The following is a 24,967-nucleotide window of genomic DNA, read 5'->3' as shown; positions in this document are numbered from 1 at the left end:
AAAACTATGAAGTTAATTAACATGTCTGTTGTTAATTGAGTTAGTGATTGCTACTTCTTTTAGTAGACAAAAGAAAATCATTGGATAACTCTTGGTAATTTTTTGCAACCAATCTGAAGGTGAGAGAGTAAAATAACAATTAGAATTAAAAATATTCAAACATTTAATTGACACAAATCACAATACATGAAGCTAAAAGTGAAATAGCCTAAAATAAATTCAGTTGAAAGTCAAACTTCTAAAATTTTATTTAAATCAAAAGTTGAGAAATTATTTTAAACTGACTTTTTTTTTAATTTCCAAAGAGCAATAGAGTAAAAAGAAAGAAAGAAAGAAGAAAAAAAGAAGAATGAAAGAAAGACCACAAAGTAATTTAAGCTTCAGATCATTAGGATAATAAAGTTTGTGTGTACAGAGATTTTTAAAAAAGAATAGTTTTACTCAGATATCCCTGTCATATGAATGAAATTTCTACCAGCTTTGAAGTGGCCCTGCTCCATTGGCTGCTGGGAGTGTGCTTATGCTGGTGAGCACAACTTGCTCTGAGAGTTTTGATATGTTGTCGAAGTTGCTGATCTGGGTGGTCAGAGACTTCCGGCTCTCTGTGCTCGTTCGGCCCCGGGTAAGCCGGTCCTCCTGGCGATGGTGAACTCCAAGGCAACAGCAAGAAAATGCAGCTTTAAATTCCTCTCGAAACTTTCCTGACAAACCAGGGAGAATGAAAGGAAAAAGAATTACACATAAATAGTGTTCAACAAATCATGAATAGGGTATAACCCAGTTGCTCCCTTGAGCCAAACTAACAATGAGGTGCAACATTTTGCAAAAAGGAGGAAATAGGAAGAGGAAATTGTGTTACTGGAAGGTTGGTAGACTCTTGAAACAATAAGGTATTTCCATAAAATAATGTAACTGCTTTTCATGTGCGATGTTTGGAATTTGTTTCATTCCTTTAGAGTCAAACCTTCTATATTTATGATTGTGGGTTTTTATAGACAGCTGTAATGAAAATGATCATTTGTAGGCTGTCCAGAGATACTTAATAATTTCAAAAATGATGAAGCCTGTATTGTATATAGCCATGACTGTACAGAAATTATCCCTACACTGGACTCTGAAGAAACTGGTCTACTGGCATGCTCAGTTCAACAGAGTATCTAGAAAAAAAATCTTAAAATATATAGAAAATTTCTAAAGTTTCATAATCTGCATGAGGCAGAACAAAAAATGGAAGGAAAAATTACCCACTTTAGAAGTTACTACTTGCCCTTAAGTCACTGACATGAAATTGGAGAAGTATGAAAAATGAAACAGACACCTTTTTAAGGATAAATGAACAGGATTGGGAATCATCATTTCTCTTCTCTGAGCCTCCATTACCAAAGTGGGTGATTGAGTGATTACATGGGAAGCGAATGTTCAAGGGCCTCCGACAATTGCTGGCACATCCCAAGTCTCCACAGGTTATCAACCACCTTCCCTGCCTCAGTCCACCCCACAATAGCACTTTGACTTGGTCCTGTGGCCTTGACTTCAAACACTTCTCCCTATAACCTTCTAGGAGGTTTGATCTGCTTAGTGCAAGCCTGAGGGCTTTAGTCATCTCTAACCCCAAGGCAATGGCTTCCTCATTGCTTTCCAAGCCACAGCTCCACATGGTCCCTTGATCCCCCAAAGACAGCCCATGAGCAGTGAGTGGTATCCGATGATCTCCGATCTAATGCCATCTTTAACCTGGAGACAGGGGTTGGATGTGGTGGGGGAAGGCAAGAAAACCCCACATATACACCACCTGAAAGGTGAAATAAAGCAGGTATATATATGGTATATACCATGATTGAGAAAGAAAACAATGGAAGTTGACTGGTCATTTGTCTTTTTTTCTTTTTTTTTAAATAACCCATACAACCTACAAGGCCAAAGATGAAGTTGGAAAATATACATACTTTATTAAGTATGCAATAAAATGAATTGCTTATTCTTCCACATAAAATTATCATATATTTGAAAATAGCAATGAAACAGAAATAGCCAACCGGTTAGAGAAGAAGACAGTGTAAAGATGCAGCTAATTAAAACACAGTTCTAAAGGTCAGTCAGGCAAAATGTTTGTAAATAAAATAACTAGTTAAATGATTTTTACATTTACATTGGTTCCATAAACCGAGAAAAATTAAATCTGTTACAGATGTGTGTCTTTGTGTGTCATTTAGCTTGTGCATTATTTAGAAGTAGTATCATTTTTTTGTGGTCAGTGAGAAATCTTGAGATAACCTGAAGAGATGTTACTCACAAGAGAAGTGTAAATACAGAAAAATACCCAAAAGTGGGTTCCAATTCAATCTCAACGAGGCAATCTCAGTGTTGGCAAAGGAAATAATACAGCAAGTCTGTTTCATTTTCAGATAAAATTATTTTACATGTTGGTAAGTCGTAAGTTTAGTGTATGACAAGCAGGATTCTGAGTTCTTCAGTTCTCACAATTTTCACTTTCCCCCTACTCAACATTTCTTTTAAATTTTACGGGAAAATGACTTAGATGGTTTTCTCTGATGAGTTAGGTACCATGTGATCCCCCTCATCAGGGTAAAACCTCAAGATGAATTAGATCCGGGGGGGGGGGGGGAATCTCATTGTATAGCAATTAAGCTCTTCGCACATTTCAAGAGTGTTCAAAACCTTGGGGTCACTGATCCCTCGCCCTTGGTAAGGACTGTGGCTTACATGGAAGGAACGGTTGAAAACTCACCACTGAGAAAATTATAAATAATTGGGTTTGCGGCACTATTGGCATATACAAGCCAGTGTGAAAATGTAAACCAGGCGTATACAGTCTCTCTGTCTTCTGTGTGTGTAAACATCCCAAATACTCTGTAGGAAAAACAAAACAAGAAACAATCACGGGAAATCCAATGTGATTTTGAAAAGTACCCTTCAAATAATGAAATTCAGGGGTGAACACAGCCCTTGATGGAAGCTGCCTAACTAACCCCTGTCCTCCCCTGCAGCAGGCACTGCTCATGGCACCATAGTGGGTTTAGGAAAATGTCAGTACCTGAACAAAAGTTCCATGGCACAATTAGGGCATCAAAGGCCAAATCAAGCCAGAGAATGGTCTTTCTCTCCCGTAAACAACAAATGTAATCCTATTTCTGGTGAGCAAGAGTACAGAAGTCGAGTATATAGCTATGTCCTTTTTTCATTTTGTTTCTAAATACAGCTGAACAAGTTTGTTACTATTCCATTTTGTGTGTCATTTAAAAAGCACTCTTGGGGCGCCTGGGTGGCTCAGTCGTTAAGCGCTGCCTTCGGCTCAGGTCATGATCCCAGGGTCCTGGGATCGAGTCCCACATCGGGCTCCCTGCTCTGGGGGAAGCCTGCTTCTCCCTCTCCCACTCCCCCTGCTTGTGTTCCCGCTCTCGCTGTGTCTCTCTCTGTCAAATAAATAAATAAATAAATAAATAAATAAATAAATAAATAAATAAATCTTTAAATAAAAAGCACTCTTAAACTGCAGTCTTTGAGTCCTTCTTCTACCTACCTTTGTGCATTGATCAAAGTATCACACTTTTTCAACTACACTCTTCCCAGCCTTGTTGAAATTTGCCTTCTGGGACTTCATTACAGTTAGAGAGAGACTAGTTTTCAGTAGGCAAAATTTTGGTAACTTCTTAAAATTCATGAGTTTTAGTATTTTTATTTATGATGTTAAACTCTGAAAAATATTTCATTATTTTATCCTTAAACATCATTTTTAAGATTTGTTCCATACTCAGAAATATCCCATCTATCAAATTCAATCCACTAGCCAATAGCAGGTAGCTTGTAACTAACTACCTAGTAAATTTTATAGATTGAAGATGATAATGCATTTCCTGCCAGAGGCTCCATCATTGATTGTGTAATTTGATTACACACGGTGGTGCCCATGATAGAAATGCATTTCTGGAATAAAGTGATGCTCTGTGGAGTACTGGAGTTTTACAAAAATATGATACGGAGTGAAATAGCATGGACAAATGGAATTAATGGTATGTTCTGACCCTCTAGCACAATATACCTTTGAAATCCTAGACAAACCAGAACTGCTTTAAAGAAGCTGGTTTTAACTAGTCAGGCAAAAAATTCTTTCAAGGAAAAGAGTTTAGAAATGTATTGGTAAGAGAAAGAAAATACAAGCATAACCTATAAGGGCAAACAAAGAGATAAGCATTTGAAGAAAAGGAGTGTTTTTCTCAAGTTTTGTGGAAAAGAGCAGAATGCTCAAAAAATTGAGAATATTTTAACATAGACTTTCTTCTTAGCCATTTATTTTCCTTGAAAAGGTCTTTAAGTTAGAGGTCTTTAAGTTAGAAAAAGAAGAGAAATATTATGGACAAGTAGATATTTGGAAATAGCTAAAGGACTGGTCCAAGTGCCGAGACGCAGGGAATCCCAAAGAGCAGTCCAGAGAGCAGTAAATCTGACTTTCATTGCATTTAGACGGAGTACCATAAAAGTACAAAAAGTTAAAAAAAAAAAGAGAAAATCATTCAGTATCATAGCATGTTTATAAGGTTCTTAAGAGTAGAAAACATCATCTAGCCAAAGATCAGAATAAATCTGTATGGGATTTCTTCCACCAAGAAAAATAAGACCGAAATTATGAAGAGCTATGAAGGGCAAAGTAGCTTTCAGTTTCTTGTGAGCCCGGATGTTTCTCAAGGCCCCACGCTGCTGAAAATCTCATTCCTTAAAGGCTGTGTCTGTACTAAATAATATTACTAAACAAAAGGTCATTTTCCATCGGGAGAGTGATTAAGCAATCAAAACCAAGGGCCAAGAAGAATGAGAACTCTTTGCAGCCGGTTGTACCGCCTTTAGCGTGTGTGACTCCAGCCAAAGCTGCCGCTCTCCAGAGTCTCCAGCTGTGAGGAATATGATACTGACTCTGAATCAGGGAAAAGTGAGAGGAGCAATCCTAGTTTAAGTTCGAAGCCTATTACAAACAAAATTACTATTACCTTGGGGCCAGTCTGTTTGCAACAGTTATGATAATTCCCAATAAAGTTGGCTGGCTGTGAAGTTCATGCGCACCAAGGCCCCTGCATTGGCTGTTCTTGTTGGTCCATTGTTTTTAACTTAACAGTGTATCTGCAGCCTAAAAAATAACACGCTTTCTCTCAGTCACCCTGAGCTCTTGATTCAGTGACTTGAGGAAATGGCATTTTTTTGTTTAAACACTCAAAACACAGTATGAGCCCTGATTCCGTTTTTGTGTGTGTGTGCGCTCACAAATGCACTTTTAAGGATAATTAGAATGCTAACAAAACATCCCTATCTCTTTTTATCCTTTAGATAGAATTCTGTCATAATTCCCTATGTATGAGAACAAAGTTTGTAAAACCCAATTTGTTCTGATCAAAAAAGAACTCCAAGCTGTAAATGAGGGTTTTTTTGTTTGTTTGGTTTTGGTTTTGTTTTGTTTTTATTTTGGGTTTTGTTGTTGTTGTTTCTTTTTGTTTCTTTTCTTTCTTTCTTTTTTTTTTTTTTTTTTGCATTAGAACTTTTTCTACATCTAAGGCTCAGCAATTAGCTTGAAGAGGTCAGGGGAACATCTGTTTTATGTCTGCCATTCAACAGAGAACTTCCATGGACAAGGCATGTAGAGTCTGAGCACTCTAAAAGGCTGTCCAACTTACCTGGTAGGAAAAACAACACACTGAGTTATCTGGCCTGACACTATCTAGGCAAAGGGCTTAGATTTTTCTCTGGCTTAAGAAGAAAAAAAAAGTTCTTCACTGAGAACCAAGAAATGAGTCACTTTATTTTCAAATAATAGAAGAACTTTACCTCTTGAGCACGTTGAGGATGCTAATTGGTAGATAGCAAATTGCAAACACCAAAAGCACAACCATTAGCATCCGGGCTGTTTTCCGTCTGGCTCGGATCTGCTTTATTTCAGCGGCCACAGCACTAATCCTGGACTTGGTCTGCGGTCCTGGCCCTCGAGGCTGTGAAGCAGGCTGCAGGGGCTTCCATTTTCTCTGAACTACAGATGATGTTCCAGGGATCTAAAAGGAGCAGAGACTCTTTATTGCCACCTGACTCAGGGAAGTTCCACTTTGGAGAAGTAACTAGAAGATACAGGAAGGAGAGTGTTTTGGACGCCTATATCCAGAGGTACAGGCTTAAGAGCCTGTTTCCCCAGAATGTTTGCTGAGTTGAGTATGTTCTTGAGTAATACAGTTGAGTATCAAATAGGAGTTTGGGTGGAAAACAAGTTGAAACATCCCATTTTTGTCAAGGTCTAAAGAGAGCTACAAGTGGGAAAGATACCTCTTTATAAACAGAGAAGTTGTATATCCAGACAATGGAATATTATTCAGTGCCAAAGAGAAATGAGATATGAAGCCATGAAAAATGATAGGAAACTTAAATGCATATTACTAAGTAATAGAAGCCAATCTGAAAAGGCTACATACCATAAAGTCTACAACTACATGACATCTTAGAAAAGGTAAAATCAGAGAGAGAGTAGAAAGGCAGTGGTTGCCTGGGGGTGGTGGGGGGTGTGTTGGGGGGCCAGTGGGCAGGGCACAGAGGATTCTTGGGGCAGTGAAAATACTCTGTATGGTACTGTAATGATGGATACTTATCATTATACATTATATGATGTATTTGGATACGTTGTCCAAACCCATAGAGCGTACAACATTAAGAGTGAACCCTTAGGTAAACTACGGATTTTGGATGATTCTATGTCAGTGTAGGTTCATCAGTTGTAACAAATGTATCACTTTGGTGAGGGATATGGATAATGGGAAGGCACTTCATGAGTGGAGGTAGGGGGCATTTGGGAAACCTCTGTATCTTCCATTCAATCTTGCTGTGAACTTAAAACTGTTCTTAAAAACAAAACAAAACAAGCAAACTAATAACCAAAGCCAGTTCTTAATTAAAAGGAGAATGAAATAAAAACTGGCAAAGAAGAGCTGTAAAAGGACAACAACCATATTATCTGATTAGGAATTCTAGTTCAGCTCAGATACCTCAGTATAGAGAGGGGAAAGGTAACAGGTAATTGCAAAAGTAACTCGAAAGCATTTTTTTCATGCATCAATACTGCCATCTGCTGCCAGAGGGACAGATAGGACTTAACTACCTAGTGCTTTTTATTAGATTTTGTTTCTCAGGTTTGGCCAACGGAAACTGAGTGAAGGGGCACCTGGGTGGCTCAATTGGTTAAGCGTCTGTCTTCATCTCAGGTCATGATCTCAGGGTCCTGGAATCGAGCCCCGCATCAGGCTCCCTGCCCCGCGGGAAGCTGCTTCTCCTTCTCCCACTCCCCCTGCTTGTGTTCCCTCTTTCGCTGTCTCTCTCTGTCAAATAAATAAAAATCTTTAAAAAAAAAAAAAAAAGATAAAGAAACCTTGAGTGAAGAGAATAAAAAAATAAATAAAATATTCTCTGTTGCTTACTCTTTATTGTTATGAAATTACTTGAAACCCATTTTGTGATCTAGTCTGGCCCTTAAAAATGCATACAAACAGGGGCGCCCAGTGTGGCCCCATGAGTTAAGCCTCTGTCTTCTGCTCAGGTCCTGATCTCTGAGTCTTGGGATCAAGCCCGCCCCGCCCCCAAGGCTCCCTACTTAGTGGTGAGTCTGCTTCTCCCTCTCCCTCTGCCCGTCCCCCCACTCTTGCTCATACTCTCTTACTCTTTCTCTCTCTCTCTCTCTCTCAAATAAACAAATAAAATCTTTAAAACAAATAAAAAAAATAAAATGCATACAAACACAGTGAGAATCCCTTGTGGTATTACATTAACATTTCAAATAGCTGGAATTTGTAACAACCGTTATACAACTTGTACTTTCCCATTTCTTTTCAAAGTTATTTGATAATAGCAGGGAGTCCTTCCAAGTGTAATATTTTCTTAATTATAAGTTCATGAAGATTGATAGAGTTTAGTGAGCAAAACAATAAAATTCAGCACGCATAATTTTTTAAGAGGAAAATGTGCCAACAAGCACACCATAGCCGTTTGTTGGTTCTAACTAAGACTCCATGGTCATCTATGTTCTGTTAAGATTATTTAATTGTTGTTTTTATCTCTGTGCTGCTAGCCAGGACAGACCCATGTGTTCCTGTGCTCTCTCAGAATGCACGTTGGACGGACTCTGTTGCTTTATACATCACAAGATCCAGGTGTGTTTAAGATAATCTTTGCAAGCAGAATTTTACTTTGATTTCTACACAGACAAATACGGAGTTTCTTTTAGCCATAACTATTCTCTCTTAAAAAGAAACAAATGAAGTTAATGAAAACCTGCCCTTACATAGACAAACGTTTGATAAATTATCTGTCTTCTGTCTCTCTATGTTCTTTTATGTAGCCTGACCTTTTCACATACGTGGTGGTCCTATAAATTTTCTTATATATATTACTGGTTGGGGGTGGGGAGGACACTGAGGATCCTTCCTCCTCTGTGAGTCTCTTTTTAAATAGTCATTTATAAAATAATTGAGGAGAAACCACAGTGGATGTTGGAAAGTTCCAGAAAAGCTGTAGCATGAGTAACCCTATAAATGTCTGCTAAATGATCTTGGACTGTTTTCTAAATGATCTCTCATAGATCATTTAAACTTTAGAAATTCTATTATTGACATTGAGAAAGGTTAAATAAAATATCCATGTCTATATCTAACAAGTCAGAATTGGCACTAAGGTCTGTCTGACTGAAAAGCTCACCTTTTCCCATTCTGATGTAAGGTTTCCATTTATAAACTTCCAACACAATGTGTTATGGAAGACAGTAAATTTTTAAATATATGCCTAGTTAGATGAAATAATAATCATACAAAAGGGCATTGAGAAATCCAGCCTGGGAGGCTGTCCATGTAGGAAGGTCTTCCCCTGCCATCTCAGGAAGGGCTCAACAATCCATCTGTGTAAAACATGTGTGTGCATATGCATACACACACACACGCACACACACACACACTCCACTTTTATTCCACTATTGTAAATAAACTTTAAAATCATCTTTGATATGAAAATACATCTTGGAAGAGTTATTACCACAATTATGAATTGGAAATATCATGTAAATGATGGACCTTGGAACCTGCCCTTTCTTAAGCCGTATTTGTGACTAGGATTAATTTATACGAAAAGGGAAACATGCTGCATACATTAAAAGAAGAATAGAGGATATTATGAATAATGAATAAATTTGCAAACTTAAGTGAGATGGGTAAATAACCTTGAAAAACAAAGATTACCAAAACTGACACTAAAGATTACCGAAATTGGCACTATGATTCCAAACTATGCTACACAAAAACTCCAGGTCCAGATAGGTTCATTAATGAATTCAATCAAATGGTAAAAAATAAATAATATAGATCTTATGTAGACTCTTTCTGAAATTCAAAGAAACAATAATACTTTCCGAATAATTTTATAACACTACAGATACCCTAATAATCAAAGACATGCCAACAAAAGAAAACAATCGACTAAATATCTCTCATGAATAGAGATGAAAAATTCCTTAATATATTATCAAATCATACTTAGAAATATACAAAAAGGATAATAAAATTTACTAAACTAATCAATTAGATTTATTCCAGCAATGCAGTGTTGATTTAACATTCAAAAATTAATCAATGCAATTTATATTAACAGAATAAGAGACAAAAATATGACCATCTCAATAAATAAAGGAAACGCATTTGAAAAATTCAACACCTTTTCATGATAAAAATTTCAGTAAAAAATTAGTAAACTAGTAAGACGAGGAAACTTTATCCACCTGGTAAAGGGCATGTATAAAAAAGTCTTCAGCTATCATCCTACCTAATGGGAAAATATGAACACTTTCCTTTAAAACTGAGAACAAAACAATGAAGTCTTTTCTCAGTGCTTCTACTCAACATTATACTGGATGTCTCAACCAGTATAAGAAAACAAGAAAAATAGATAAAAGGTATATAGATTGATTTTATTGAGGAGCCATATTGCTTACAAAGTAAATCCTAAGGAATTTCCAAAACTCTACTAGAACTAATACCTGAATTTAGCAATATGCAGTACTCCAAATCAATAAACAATCCCTTGTATTTCTGTGATAAAATGATTTATAACATATATGTCATGGTTTAGATGACCAAAATATATTTCCCAGATATATTTCGTCTTCATCTACAGTTCCTGAAAATGCTTCAGAGGCATAAAAGGTGAAATGGGTGTCTTATTAATGAAGGTAACTTAAGGTCAGGAACTAGTTGCCAGGAGGACCAACTATTAAAGGATGATAAATTTCAGTCCCACCCTCTGACCTCTGGGAAGGAGAAAGGAGCTGGAGCTGAATCAACCAATTGACAATGACTTAGTCAATCATGATGACATAATGAAGCCTCTATAAAAACCCAAAAGGACCATTGGTTTCAGAGAGTCTCCAAGTTGGTGAACATATGGAGATGCGTGGTGAATGGCATACCTGGAGAGGACATGGAAGCTCCTTGCTCTGTGTATCTCTTTATCTGGCTGTTGATTCATAACCTTTAACATACCCTTTCATAAATTCATATCATCGGATTTTGAGATTTACAGTAAAGTCATATACATATGTATATGTATGTATATGGGATTGTGTGTATCTCAGAAAAAAGAAGAGGACCAGTCTGATAAATACAATTTGGGAAATCACCTCATTAAAAAAATGCTTGGAAAATACATCACCTAAAAAAATTCTGTGCAGTTATGAAGGAACCTAGTAAAAAGTCACTTAACAGCCAGGGAAAGGAGTATAAATATTCAAAGTGAAGAGAAGCAGAAAGACAGATAGGAGGGCTATGGTAGTATGTGAACAGTGAAACCATGAACAACATTATTCAATGCTGGCAAATGATCAAGCAAAAAATCCTTAGGGAAACATTTTTTGGAAATCATTGATGACTTCAAGTGGGAGCTGTTTCAGTGTAATGATAGGATTTTAATAAGAATAAAGTGGGCTGAGAAATCAGTGAGGGTGGGAGATGGTGAGAAAAGGAGCCAACAAATGGAAAAGCCATGAATTTTAGCTAGGAGGAGGAGGAAGAGCAAAGAGTTAAGTTAGTAACTGGAGGAGTCTGAGAGTTAGGATGATGTTTTTTCTTAGTACTTAAAAATGCCTGCTCCAGGAGGACAGGTCTTTATCTTTCTTCTATTCTTTAGCTCATTACCTATTTCATCATAATAGAGTGTAACTGATACTTGGTAGGTGCTATCTCATATGAAACAATAATCTCATACTTTTCTCTTTCTGTCTGGCAGGAACAATGGGACTTTTTCTTATTCCTTATACTATCATTTGAGAATGATTGAGCTCCAAGACCCAGTGACTTTTTTTCCATTTAACTTCATGACTTCTTGACTTTTTTTTTTAACCCTGGCAAGACCTTTTAGAATTTAGATGAGCATGCTAAGTCTGCATGATGACGATCATAACTATTCTATCTGTCCCATCTCTTGACTTCATTCTCAAAATAGAAAGCTCTAGTTTCAAGTCCTACAGACAACCCATATGGACTACAACTGCTGTCCATGATTCTCTCACCCAACTCCCAAACTCAAGGCTCCTGTCCTTTGTCCATCCCCAGATGTGTTGTCTGTCAACATTACTCCATCACACAATTAGCTCTTCTTTGTAGAAACTGGCTTCCCCTTTCCTTCCTGGAATCCAACAAATGGTTTTTACTGACTAGGTCCTCTCATGCATCTGTATTTCTATGGACCTTAAAATCTTTAGTCGCAATCTTTGGATAGTTCCCATGATATATTCTCATTGCATCAACAGGTTGAATTGTGTTTAACCTTTTTTCCTTCCCCCGACTTTGAGCAGAACAATTTCCTGAAAGAATTGCCTCCATCTTTTTTTTCTTATTTTAAAAAACCCATTATTTTTTGTTCTCTTTTTTAAAAAACAGATTTACTGAGATGAATTTATATGCTAAAACTCACCTTTTAAGGGATACAGTTAAGTAGGTTTTAGTGTATGAACAAAGTTGTGCAATTATCACACTATCACTGTCTAATTCCAGAATATTTTCATCACCTGGAAATGAAACTCCAAACCTATTATCTGTCACTTCCCATCACCCCATCCTACTACCCTCTGCAACTACAAATCTTTCTGGTTCTATAAATTTGCCTCTTCTCTACATTTCATGTGAACTGAATCATAAAATATGTGGTCTTTTGTGTGTGGCTATTTTCACTTAACAATAATTTCAAGATTCATCCATGTTGTAGTATGTATCAATATTTCATTACTTTTTATAGCTAAATAATATTCTATTGTACACATATACCACACCCATTCATCCATTAATGGACATTTGGTTTATTTCCACTTTTTGGCTACTATGTATAATGCTGCTATGAACAATAATGTGTAAGTTTTTATGTGGACATATTTTCAATTCTCTTGGGTATATACTTAAGGATTAAACTAGTAGGTCACATGGTAATCCTTTAAGATTTTGAGAAAGGGCCAAACCATTTTCCAAAGTAGCTGCATCATTTTCTACTTTTACATTTTTCCATTTTCCAGCCATATAATGAGAGTACTAATTTCTCCACATTCTCACCAATAATTATCTTTTAAAAAAAATTATTTCAGCCATCCTGTTGAGTGTGAAAAGGTATCTCACTGTAGTTTTGATTTTCTCTTTTCCTAATAATTACATCTTTTCATGTGCATATTGGCCATTTGTATATCTTCTTTGGAGAAATGTTTATTCAAATCTTTCCTACTTTTAATGGGTTATTTCTTTTTATTGTTGAATCAGAAGAGTTCTTTATATATTTTGGATATGTCTTTTATCATATATGTAATTTGCACATATTTTCTCTCATTCTGTGAATTGCCTTTTCACTTTCCTCATGGTATGCTTTGAAGTACAAATGTTTTTATTTCTTTTTTTAAAGATTTTATTTATTTATTTGAAAGAGAGAGAGGGAGAGAGAGCACATAGGGAGAGGGAGGAGCAGACTCCCCACTGAGCAGGGAGCCCGAAGCAGGGCTGGATCCCAGGAGCCTGAGATCATGACCTGAGCTGAAGGCAGCCGGTTAACTGACTGAGCCACCCAGGCACCCCAAATGTTTTTATTTCAATAGCATCCAATTTATCTATTTTTAAATTTTTTTTTTGCTTGTGGTTTTGGTGTCATTTAAACCATTAGCCTAACCAAGGTCATAATGATGTCTGACCACAGACATAAAATGAATGTGTTTTCTTCTAAGAGTTTCATAGCACAGATGGCCTCTGACTTACAATGGTTTGACCTATGATTTTTTGAATTTATGATGGTACAAAAGTAATATACATTCAGAAATTGTACTTTGAATTTTGAATTTTGATCTCTTCCTAGGTTAGTTACTGTGGTATGATAATCTCTCATGATTCTATGCAGTGGCAGTGAGCTTCAGCTCCCCATCAGCCATGAATTCATGAAGGTAAACAATTGATACATTTACAACCATTCTGTTTTTTACTTTCAGTACAGTACTTAATAAATTACGTAAGATGTTCAACACTTTATTATAAGGTAGGTTTTATGTTAGATGATTTTGCCCAAATGTAGGCTAATTTAAGTGTTCTGAGCACATTAAAGTAGTTTAGGCTAAGCTATGATGTTCTATACAGGTTAGTGTATTAAATGCATTTTTGACTTAGGTTATTTTCAATTTATGATGGGTTTATTGGGATGTAATGTCACTGTAAGTTGAAGAAGATCTGTATTAGTTCTTATATTTAAGTCTACAACCTATTCTGAGGTAAATATTATGTATGGTGTAAGGTGACATCCAATTCCATTCTTTTGAGTATATAGAGCTGTCCCAACCCCATTTGATGACAAGACTATGATTTTCCCCATTGAATTGTGATGAGAGTCTTGTCAAAAATCAATTAACCATAAATATAAGGGTTTATTTCCAGACTTTGAGTTCTATTTCATTGATCTATATGACTATCTGTTTGCAAGTACTATACTATCTTGATTACTCTAGTTTTATAATAAGTTTTGACATTGAGAAGTGAGTTTTCCAACTTCGTTCATCTTTATGAAGATCATTTTGGCCATTCCTGATCCCTTGCATATTTATATTGATTTTAGTACTATTTGCCAATTTGTTCAAAAACAAACAAACAAGACAGCTGGGTGTTTGATAGGAATTGTGATGAATCCATAGATCAATTTGAGGAATTTTTCTATCTTAACAATATTAAGTCTTCCAATCTATGAACATGAAATGTCATTTCATTTATGTAGTCCTTCTTTAATTTTTAAATGATACTATGTAATTGTATATGTTAGGTATTTCTTCTATTAGACTTATTGCTAAATGTTTTACTCTTTTTAGAGCTATTTTAAATGGAATTGTTTTGTTAATTCCATTTTTTGGATTGTTCTTTGCTAGTTTATAGAAATGAAATTAATTTTTGTCTGTTGATCTATTATTTTCAAAACTGGCTGAACTTGTTTTTAATTTTTTTGCATGTAGATTCTTTAGGATTTTCCATATACAGTATCATGTAATCTACAGAGTTAGTTTACTTCTTACTTTTCATTCTTGATGCATTTTGTTATTATTCTTAATATTATTTCTTGAATAACTGACTTGGATAGAATCTAGTACTACTCAATATTAAATAGAACTGATAAGATCAAACATCCCTATCTTCTTCCTGATCCTGGCAGGGGAATATTCAGTCTTTCACTATTAAATATGATGTTAGCTGTGGGGTTTTGTAGACCTTATTATCAAATTGAAGAAATCTTTTTTATTTCTATTTGGTTAAGTGCTTTTATCTTGAACGGGTGTTGTATTTTGTCAAAAGCTTTTGCTGCATTTATTGAGATGATCATGTCATGTGGGTTTTGAGTTTTATCTGCTAATGTTGTATTACTCTGCTAGATTTTCATATGTTAAACACACATTGCATTGCTGAGCTAAATCACACTTGGTCATCATGTATAACCTTTTTTTATATGTTGGGTTTGGTTTGCTAGTATTTTGTTGAGTATACTACTCTGTATTCATAAGTATATTAATTTATGGTTTTTTTGTGGTATCTTTGTCTAGTTTTAATAGTAGTGTAATTCTGGCTTTATGGAATGAGGTAGGGAGTGTTTCCTCCTCTCCTGTTTTTTCAAAGAGTTTGTGAAGGTTTGGTGTTAATTATCCTTTAAACATTTGGTAGAATTCAATAGTGAAGCCACCTGGGCTTTTTCTGTGGGAAATTTCTTTATTATTAATTTAACCTCTTTACTTGTAATAGGTCTATTCAGATTTTCTAATTCTCCTTTAGACAGTTTCAGTAGTTTGTGTCTTTCTATGAATTTGTCCATTTTATCATGCTATCTACTTTGTTGGCATACAATTATTCATAGTATTCTTTTTCATTTTTTATTTTATTATGTTAATCACCATACATTACATCATTAGTTTTTGATGTAGTGTTCCATGATTCATTGTTTGCGTATAACACCCAGTGCTCCATTCAGTACGTGTCCTCTTTAATAGTATTCTCTTACTCTTTCTATTTCTGTAACATCTGTGGTAATGTCCCTCTTTTACTTCTGATTTTAGTGATCTGAATCTTTTCTCTTTTCTCTTGTAATTATATCTTATCTTTTCAAAGAACCAATTTTCAGTTTCATTGACTTTTATCTATTGATTTTTTTTAAAGATTTATTTATGAGAGAACATGCACAAGAAATGTGGAGGAGGGGCGAGAGGGAGAGAAGCAGACTCTCCACTGAGCTTGGAGCCTGATATGGGGCTCAATCCCACAAGCCTGAGATCATGACCTGAGCCAAAACCAAGAGTTAATTGCTTAGCCACCTGAGCCACCCACCAAAATTTTATTTTTAAGTAATCTCTACACCCAACATGGGATTCAAACTCACAACCAGAAGATCAAGAGTTGTGTGCTCCACTGAATGAGCTAGCCAGCTGCCCTGACAGTCACAGTTTTGGTAAAGCTTCCTTTAATATTACTACAGCTACCTCAGCTTTCTTTTGTTATTGTTTGCATAGTAAACATTTTTCCCCACTTTTTACATTTAACCTATTTGTGTCTTTGAATATAAGATGTGTCTTTTGAAGATAGCATAGAGTTGGATCATTTTATGTTTGTTCGTTTGATCTATTCTCCCAATCTCTGGAGTGTTTTATTCATTTACATTTAGTTACTGAATTTAATTAATTATTAATTTAATTATTGAAAAGGAATAATTTACATCTGTCATTTTGCTTTGTTTTTATATATATTTTGTCTATTTTGTTCCTCTTTTCCTCCATTGCTGCTTTATTTTGTGTGAAATAAGTATTTTCTAGTATACCATTTTAATGCTCTTTTTTTTTTTTCTTTCACTATAGTTTTCTGAGTTATTTTCTTGGCGGTTGCCCTGAGAGTTACAATTAACAACCTAAGTAATATTTGGATTAATGGTAATTTAATTTTAATAGTGTATAAAAGTTTTGCTCCAAACTAGCTTCAGTCCTGTCTCCTTTCTTTTGATTACATCTTTATATTACAAGCTGAATCTTTACAGTTTTATAATTATTGCTTTATGCTGTTATCTCTTAAGTAGGAGAAAAAAAACTATTACAAAGAAAAATACATTTATACTCTCTTTCATGTTTACCTATGTAGTTACTTTCACTAGTGCTCTTTATTGCTCTGTGTGAACTTGAGCTATCACCTTTTGCTTCTGCCTCTGCAATTAGTTTACTGACTATTCCCTCACACTAGGCTGACTAATATTAATTAAGTTTTCTTGGAGAATGTTGAAGAATATAGAATAGTATAAAAGACTGTGAGGAAAATTGGGACAGGAAAAGTTTTTCAAAGTTACACTCCCTGGTAAGTTGAAATTTAGTTCAGACTCAAATATCAATTATGGTTCATCCCCAGTTCCTCCAACAATATAAGACACATAGTGGGTGCTTACCAAATATTTTGGAATATTTTGGAATGAGTTAACAGGAATTCACATGATGATTAAAATTTAAATGTTGGGGGGGCAGAGCAAGATGGCGGAGGAGTAGGAGACCTGGATTTCGTCTCCTCTCAGGAATTCAGCTGGATAGGGATCAAACCAATCTGAACACCTACGAACTCAACAGGAGATCGAAGAAAAGAAGAGCAACAACTCTCTGAACAGAAAAGGGACCACTTTCTGGAAGGTAGGACATGCAGAGAAGTGAATCTGAGGAGATATTCGGGAGGATAGATGGCGGGGGAGGGGCCTCCGTCGGCCGCTTCTGGCAAGTGATAGAGCCCCGGAGCACAAAGTCGGAACTTTTAGAAGTTGGCTCCGCTTAGGGACCTCACTTCAGTGGCTAAGCGGGGGATGGAACCCTCGGGACAGTGTGGTCTCAGGATCCTCGGGGTTACAGAAAGACCGGGGGTGCCTGAGTGTGGCAGAGCTCCAAGGTATTGGAGCGGGGAAGCCGGCTGCAGAGACGGAGCCGAGGTGCAGGCTCTCAGCTTGGGGTTGCCATAAACCGTGATCCACGGCACACTGCTCCTCCAGCAGGGACCCAACAAGTGGCAGATCCGGGGAGACTCACCTTCTTCCCCCAGGAGGAGAGGTGCGGGAGCGCACTGCAGGGATCTGCGGGGTTTGGAGACTCCACATGGGGTCGGGTGCCAGAGATACAAACACATGGTCACAGGCCGCATGAGCACAGAGAATGGCCAGAGACCAGGGAGATGGGAATGACTGGTGGCTTTTCTCTGGGGGCTCACTGAGGAGTGGGGCCCGAGTTCTCGGCTCCTCCGAGGCAGAGATTGGGAGGCTGCCATTTTCACTCTCCGCCTCCAAAGCTGTATGGAAAGCTTGCAGGGAATAAAAGCTCTGGAGAGCAAACCCGAGCAGATTACTTAGCCCGGACTGGGCAAGGGCGGGGCAATTCAGCCTCCGGCAAAGACTTTTGGAAACCACGGCAACAGGCCCCTCCCCCAGAAGATCAGAGAGAACAGCCAGCCAAGACCAAGTTTACCAATCAATGAGAACGGCAGAACTCCAGCGTTAGGGGAATAATGCACATAGAATTCATGGCCTTTTCCCATGATTCTTTAGTCTTTCAAAGTTAATTTTTTTTTAACTGTCTTTTTTTTTTTAATTTTTCTTTTTCCATTTTTCAACCAACATCTTATCAATCCCTTTTTTAAAAAAAAACATTTTTATTTTTCTTTTTTAGAGTCATATTCTATCCCTTCATAGTAGTTACCCGTATTTTTGGCATATATATATATATATATATATATAAGTTGTTCTCTCTTTAAAATTTTGAGATAGTTTCTTCTAACAGATCAAAATATACCCTAAATCTCTAGTGTATGGTTTTTTTCTACTCCCCTGCCTGATCACATTCTCTCCCTTTTTTTTTCTTTTTTTTTTAAATCCTCTTCTTCCTTTTTTCAAACAACTTCTTATCAATTCCTTTTATAAAATTTTTTATAATTTCCATCTTTACAGTCATATTCCATCCCTTCATCATATCAACCCTTATTTTTGTACATATATAAGTTTTTCTTTCTTTAAAATTTTGGGAAGCACTTTCTTCTAACAGACCAAATACACCCAAAATCTAGTGTGTGGCACTGATCTATATACCAGCCTGATCATATTTGATCACATTCTGTTTTTGTTTTGTTTTGTTTTGTTCTGTTTTTGTTTGTTTTTATCTTTATCTTTTTCGTTTCCTTCTTTTTTTCTTTTTCTTTTTTCTCTCTTTCCCTCTCTTTTCCCACTGCTTCAGGTCTTTTCTAATTTGTTTAGAGTATATTTTCTGGGAACGTTGTTACCCTGTTAGCATTTTGTTCTCTCATTAATCTATTCTCCTCTGGACAAAATGACAAGACGGAAAAAATCATCTCAACAAAAAGAACAAGAGGTAGTACCGACTGCCAGGGACCTACTCAATACGGACATTAGTATGACGTCAGATCTAGAGTTCAGAATCATCACTTTAAAGATACTAGCTGGGCTTGAAAAAAGCATGGAAGTTATTAGAGAAACCCTTTCTGGAGAAGTAAAAGAGCTAAAATCTAACCAAGTAGAAATCAAAAAGGCTATTAATGAGGTGCAATCAAATATGGGGGCGCTAACTGCTAGGATAAATGAGGCAGAAGAGAGAATCAGTGATAGAGAAGACCAAATGATGGAAAATAAAGAAGCTGAGAAAAAGAAAGATAAACAACTACTGGATCACGAGGGCAGAATTCGAGAGATAAGTGATACCATAAGACAAAACAACATTAGAATAATTGGGATCCCAGAAGAAGAAGAAAGAGAGAGAGGGGCAGAAGGTATATTGGAGCAAATTATAACAGAGAACTTCCCTAATTTGGGGAAGGAAACAGGCATCAAAATCCAGGAAGCACAGAGAACCCCTCTCAAAATCAATAAAAATAGGTCAACACCCCAACATCTAATAGTAAAACTGACAAATCTCAGAGACAAAGAGAAAATCCTGAAAGCAGCTCGGGAGAAGAGGTATGTAACCTACAATAGTAGAAACATTAGATTGGCAACAGACCTATCCACAGAGACCTGGCAGGCCAGAAAGGACTGGCAGGATATTTTCAGAGCACTAAATGAGAAAAATATGCAGCCAAGAATACTCTATCCAGCTAGGCTGTCATTGAAAATAGAAGAAGAGATAAAAAGCTTCCAGGACAAACAAAAACTAAAGGAATTTGCAAACATGAAAATAGCCCTACAAGAAATATTGAAAGGGGTCCTCTAAGCAAAGAGAGAGCCTAAAAGCAACATAGAAAGGAACACAGACAATATACAGTAACAGTCACCTTACAGGCAATACAATGGCACTAAATTCCTATCTTTCAATAGTTACCCTGAATATAAATGGGCTAAATGCCCCCAATCAAAAGACACAGGCTATCAGATTGGATTAAAAAATAAGACCGACTGATATGCTGTCTGCAAGAGACTCATTTTAGACCCAAAGACAACCCCAGATTGAAAGTGAGGGAGTGGAAAACCGTTTACCATGCTAATGGACACCAAAAGAAAGCTGGGGTGGCAATCCTTATATCAGACAAATTAGATTTTAAACCAAAGACTATAATAAGAGATGAGGAAGGACACTATATCCTACTTAAAGGGTCTATCCAACAAGAAGATCTAACAATTGTAAATATCTGTACCCCTAACTTGGGAGCAGCCAATTATATAAGGCAATTAATAACAAAAGCAAAGAAACACATTGACAACAATACAATAATAGTGGGGGACTTTAACACCCCCCTCACTGAAATGGACAGATCATCTAAGCAAAAGATCAACAAGGAAATAAAGACTTTAAATGACACACTGGACCAAATGGACTTCACAGACATATTCAGAACATTCCATCCCAAAGCAACAGAATACACATTCTTCTCTAGTGCCCATGGAATATTCTCCAGAATAGATCACATCCTAGGTCATAAATCAGGTCTCAAACGGTACCAAAAGATTGGGATCATTCCCTGCCTATTTTCAGACCACAATGCTTTGAAACTAGAACTCAATCACAAGAGGAAAGTCGGAAAGAACTCAAATACATGGAGGCTAAAGAGCATCCTACTAAAGAATGAATGGGTCAACCAGGAAATTAAAGAAGAATTTAAAAAATTCATGGAAACCAATGAAAATGAAAACACAACTATTCAAAATCTTTGGGATGCAGCAAAGGCAGTCCTAAGAGGAAAGTATATAGCAATACAAGCCTTTCTCAAGAAACAAGAAAGGTTTCAAGTACACAACCTAACCCTCCACCTAAAGGAGCTGGAGAAAGAACAGCAAATAAAACCTAAACCCAGCAGGAGAAGAGAAATAATAAAGATCAGAGCAGAAATCAATGAAATAGAAACCAAAAGAACAGTAGAACAGATCAACAAAACTAGGAGCTGGTTCTTTGAAAGAATTAACAAGATTGATAAACCCCTGGCCAGACTTATCGGAAAGAAAAGAGAAAGGACCCAAATCAACAAAATCATGAATGAAAGAGGAGAGATCACAACCAACACCAAAGAAATACAAACAATTATAAGAACATATTATGAGCAACTCTATGCCAGCAAATTAGATAACCTGGAAGAAATGGATGCATTCCTAGAGATGTATTTACTACCAAAACTGAACCAGGAAGAAATAGAAAACCTGAACAGACCTATAACCACTAAGGAAATTGAAGCAGTCATCAAAAATCTCCCAACAAACAAAAGCCCAGGGCCAGATGGCTTCCCAGGGGAATTCTACCAAACATTTAAAGAAGAATTAATACCTATTCTTCTGAAACTGTTCCAAAAAATAGAAATGGAAGGAAAACTTCCAAAGTCATTTTATGAGGCCACCATTACCTTGATTCCAAAACCAGATAAAGACCCCATCAAAAAGGAGAATTACAGACCAATATCCCTGATGAACTTGGACGCAAAAATTCTCACCAAAATACTAGCCAATAGGATCCAACAGTACATTAAAAGGATTATTCACCACGACCAAGTGGGATTTATCCCTGGGCTGCAAGGTTGGTTCAACATCCACAAATCAATCAATGTGATACAATACATTAACAAAAGAAAGAACAAGAATCATATGATCCTCTCAATAGATGCAGAAAAAGCATTTGATAAAGTACAGCTTCCTTCTTGATCAAAACTCTTCAGAGTATAGGGATAGAGGGTACATACCTCAATATCATAAAAGCCATCTATGAAAAACCCACAGTGAATATCATTCTCAATGGGGAAAAACTGAGAGCTTTCCCCCTAAGGTCAGGAACGTGGCAGGGATGTCCACTATCACCACTGCTCTTCAACATAGTATTAGAAGTCCTAGCCACAGCAATCAGACAACAAAAAGAAATCAAAGGCATCCAAATCGGCAAAGAAGAAGTCAAACTCTCACTCTTTGCAGATGATATGATACTTTATGTGGAAAACCCCAAAGACTCCACCCCAAAACTGCTAGAACTCATACAGGAATTCAGTAAAGTGGCAGGATATAAAATCAATGCACAGAAATCAGTGGCATTCCTATACACCAACAACAAGACAGAAGAAAGAGAAATTAAGGAGTCGATCCCATTTACAATTGCATCCAAAACCATAAGATACCTAGGAATAAATCTAACCAAAGAGACAAAGGATCTGTACTCAGAAAACTATAAAATACTCATGAAAGAAATTGAGGAAGACACAAAGAAATGGAAAAACGTTCCATGCTCATGGATTGGAAGAACAAATACCGTGAAGATGTCAATGCTACCTAGAGCAATCTACACATTCAATGCAATCCCCATCAAAATACCATCCACTTTTTTCAAAGAAATGGAACAAATAATCCTAAAATTTGTATGGAACCAGAAAAGACCCCGCATAGCCAGAGGAATGTTGAAAAAGAAAAGCAAAGCTGGCGGCATCACAATTCCGGACTTCCAGCTCTATTACAAAGCTGTCATCATCAAGACAGTATGGTACTGCAACAAAAACAGACACATAGATCAATGGAATAGAATAGAGAGCCCAGAAATAGACCCTCAACTCTATGGTCAACTCATCTTTGACACAGGAAAGAATGTCCAATGGAAAAAAGACAGTCTCTTCAACAAATGGTATTTGGAAAATTGGATAGCCACATGCAAATGAATGAAACTGGACCATCTCCTTACACCACACACAAAAATAGACTCCAAATGGTTGAAAGACCTCAATGTGAGACAGGAGTCCATCAAAATCCTAAAGGACAACACAGGCAGCAACCTCTTTGACCTCAGCCACAGCAACTTCTTCCTAGAAACATCATCAAAGGCAAGGAAAGCAAGGGCAAAAATGAACTATTGGGACTTCATCAAGATAAAAAGCTTTTGCAAAGCAAAGGAAACAGTCAACAAAACCAAAAGACAACCAACAGAATGGGAGAAGATATTTGCAAATGACATATCAGATAAAGGGCTAGTATCCAAAATCTATAAGGAACTTATCAAACTCAACACCCAAAGAACAAAGAATCCAATCAAGAAATGGGCAGAAGACATGAACAGACATTTTTCCAAAGAAGACATCCAAATGGCCAACAGACACATGAAAAAGTGCTCAACATCGCTTGGCATCAGGGAAATCCAAATCAAAGCCTCAATGAGATACCACCTCACACCAGTCAGAATGGCTAAAATTAACAAGTCAGGAAACGACAGATCTTGGTGGGGATGTGGAGAAAGGGGAACCCTCCTACACTGTGGGTGGGAATGCAAGCTGGTGCAGCCACTCTGGAAAACAGTATGGAGGTTCCTCAAAAAGTTGAAAATAGAGCTACCATATGATCCAGCAATTGCAGTACTGGGTATTTACCCCAAAGATACAAATGTAGTGATCTGAAGAGGTACATGCACCCCGATGTTTATAGCAGCAATGTCCACAATAGCCAAACTGTGGAAAGAGCCAAGATGTCCATCGACAGATGAATGGATAAAGAAGATGTGGTATATATATACAATGGAATATTATGCAGCCATCAAAAGGAATGAGATCTTGCCATTTGCAATGACGTGGATGGAACTAGAGGGTATTATGCTGAGCGAAATAAGTCAAACAGAGAAAGACATGTATCATATGACCTCACTGATATGAGGAATTCTTAATATTAGGAAACAAACTGAGGGTTGCTGGAGTGGGGGTTGGGGTGGGAGGCACGGGGTGACTGGGTGATAGACACTGGGGAGGGTATGTGCTCTGGTAAGCGCTGTGAATTGTGCAAGACTGTTGAATCTCAGATCTGTACCTCTGAAACAAATAATGCAAAATTTTTAAGAAAAAAAAAGAAGAAGAAGATAGCAGGAGGGGAAGAATGAAGGGGGGGAAATCGGAGGGGTAGACGAACCATGAAAGATGATGGACTCTGAAAAACAAACTGAGGGTTCTAGAGGGGAGGGGGGTGGGAGGATGGGTTAGCCTGGTGATGGATATTGAGGAGGGCATGTTCTGCATGGAGCACTGGGTGTTATGCACAAACAATGAATCATGGAACACTACATCTAAAACTAACGATGTAAATTATGGGGATTAACATAACAATAAAAAAATAAAAGTAAAAAAAAAAAGAAAAAAATTAAATGTTGAATTATCTGAGGTCTAGAACTGGAAAGAACATTGATAGAGTCACACAAACCAAGATTAAGTGGGTCTTAAAAAGAGGACTTTTAGAGAAGAGTCTGTAGAATTTCCAGACTGACTGAATTCCCTGAGTCACATTGTCAAAAAGAATTTAAGTCATTGATTATAACAAAGCACTGGTTAATTCTTTTAACAAAGCTGAAAGTTCTTGAGAAAGTCAGACAAGGTCACACACTTTGCTCACTAATAATCTTATGCTGACAAATTCTAAAGTATGTAACAGATTCCATGCATCTGTAATTTTAAGCAAATAGGATAGGCCCTCCATTTGATGGCTCACTGGATGTAGCCTATGGCACACATAAGGCTTTGGAACTCTGTTTATAGACATCAACAGTTGGAAATTGAGAGTTGCTCAAGCAGAATTCTACATAATCACCCATTTGGGGTTAATTTACTTTATTGTGGCTGCTAAAGTGAGCTCAGCTGAACTTGTCATTTTCCATTCCAATCTGTTTTGTAAATGTTTTTAGTTTCACAGCCCAAGCATTTTATTGCAAATCTTTCAGATCATATGGTTTGTTCTAACCAGAACAATTCATCAAAAGAATGTGGGTTATTTCTAAACCTGCAATACAATTTTGAACTTACTTTAGAGTTTGAGACATGAAGAACTATAAGCTTAAAGAATGGAGAAATAAACTGGCTGGAGTTTAGTAGTTATCTATTCAACGTTTTTTGGAATACTTTCTTAGTGCAAGATACCATGTTAAGTGTTGGGGATTCAATGATGA

General features: G+C 36.8%; 1 protein-coding gene across 1 annotated transcript in view; it reads right to left on the bottom strand.

Moving 5' to 3' along the window:
* Positions 1-471: 471 nt before the first annotated feature.
* Positions 472-24,967, bottom strand: part of HCRTR2 (hypocretin receptor 2) — a 111,263-nt gene continuing 86,767 nt past the window's right edge. The window contains exons 5-7 of the mRNA XM_034990543.1: positions 5,833-6,053; positions 2,750-2,871; positions 472-701 (exon numbers count right to left, since the gene is read on the bottom strand). Of these exons, the coding sequence (XP_034846434.1) occupies positions 472-701; positions 2,750-2,871; positions 5,833-6,053 (573 nt within the window). The remainder of the gene's footprint in view (positions 702-2,749; positions 2,872-5,832; positions 6,054-24,967) is intronic.

The sequence above is a fragment of the Mirounga leonina genome, unplaced genomic scaffold (assembly GCF_011800145.1).
Source record: "Mirounga leonina isolate KUSES-001 unplaced genomic scaffold, KU_Mleo_1.0 Mir_53, whole genome shotgun sequence".
In the NCBI taxonomy this organism is placed as follows: Eukaryota; Metazoa; Chordata; class Mammalia; order Carnivora; family Phocidae; genus Mirounga; species Mirounga leonina.
This window is presented reverse-complemented; position numbering and strand designations above follow the sequence as displayed.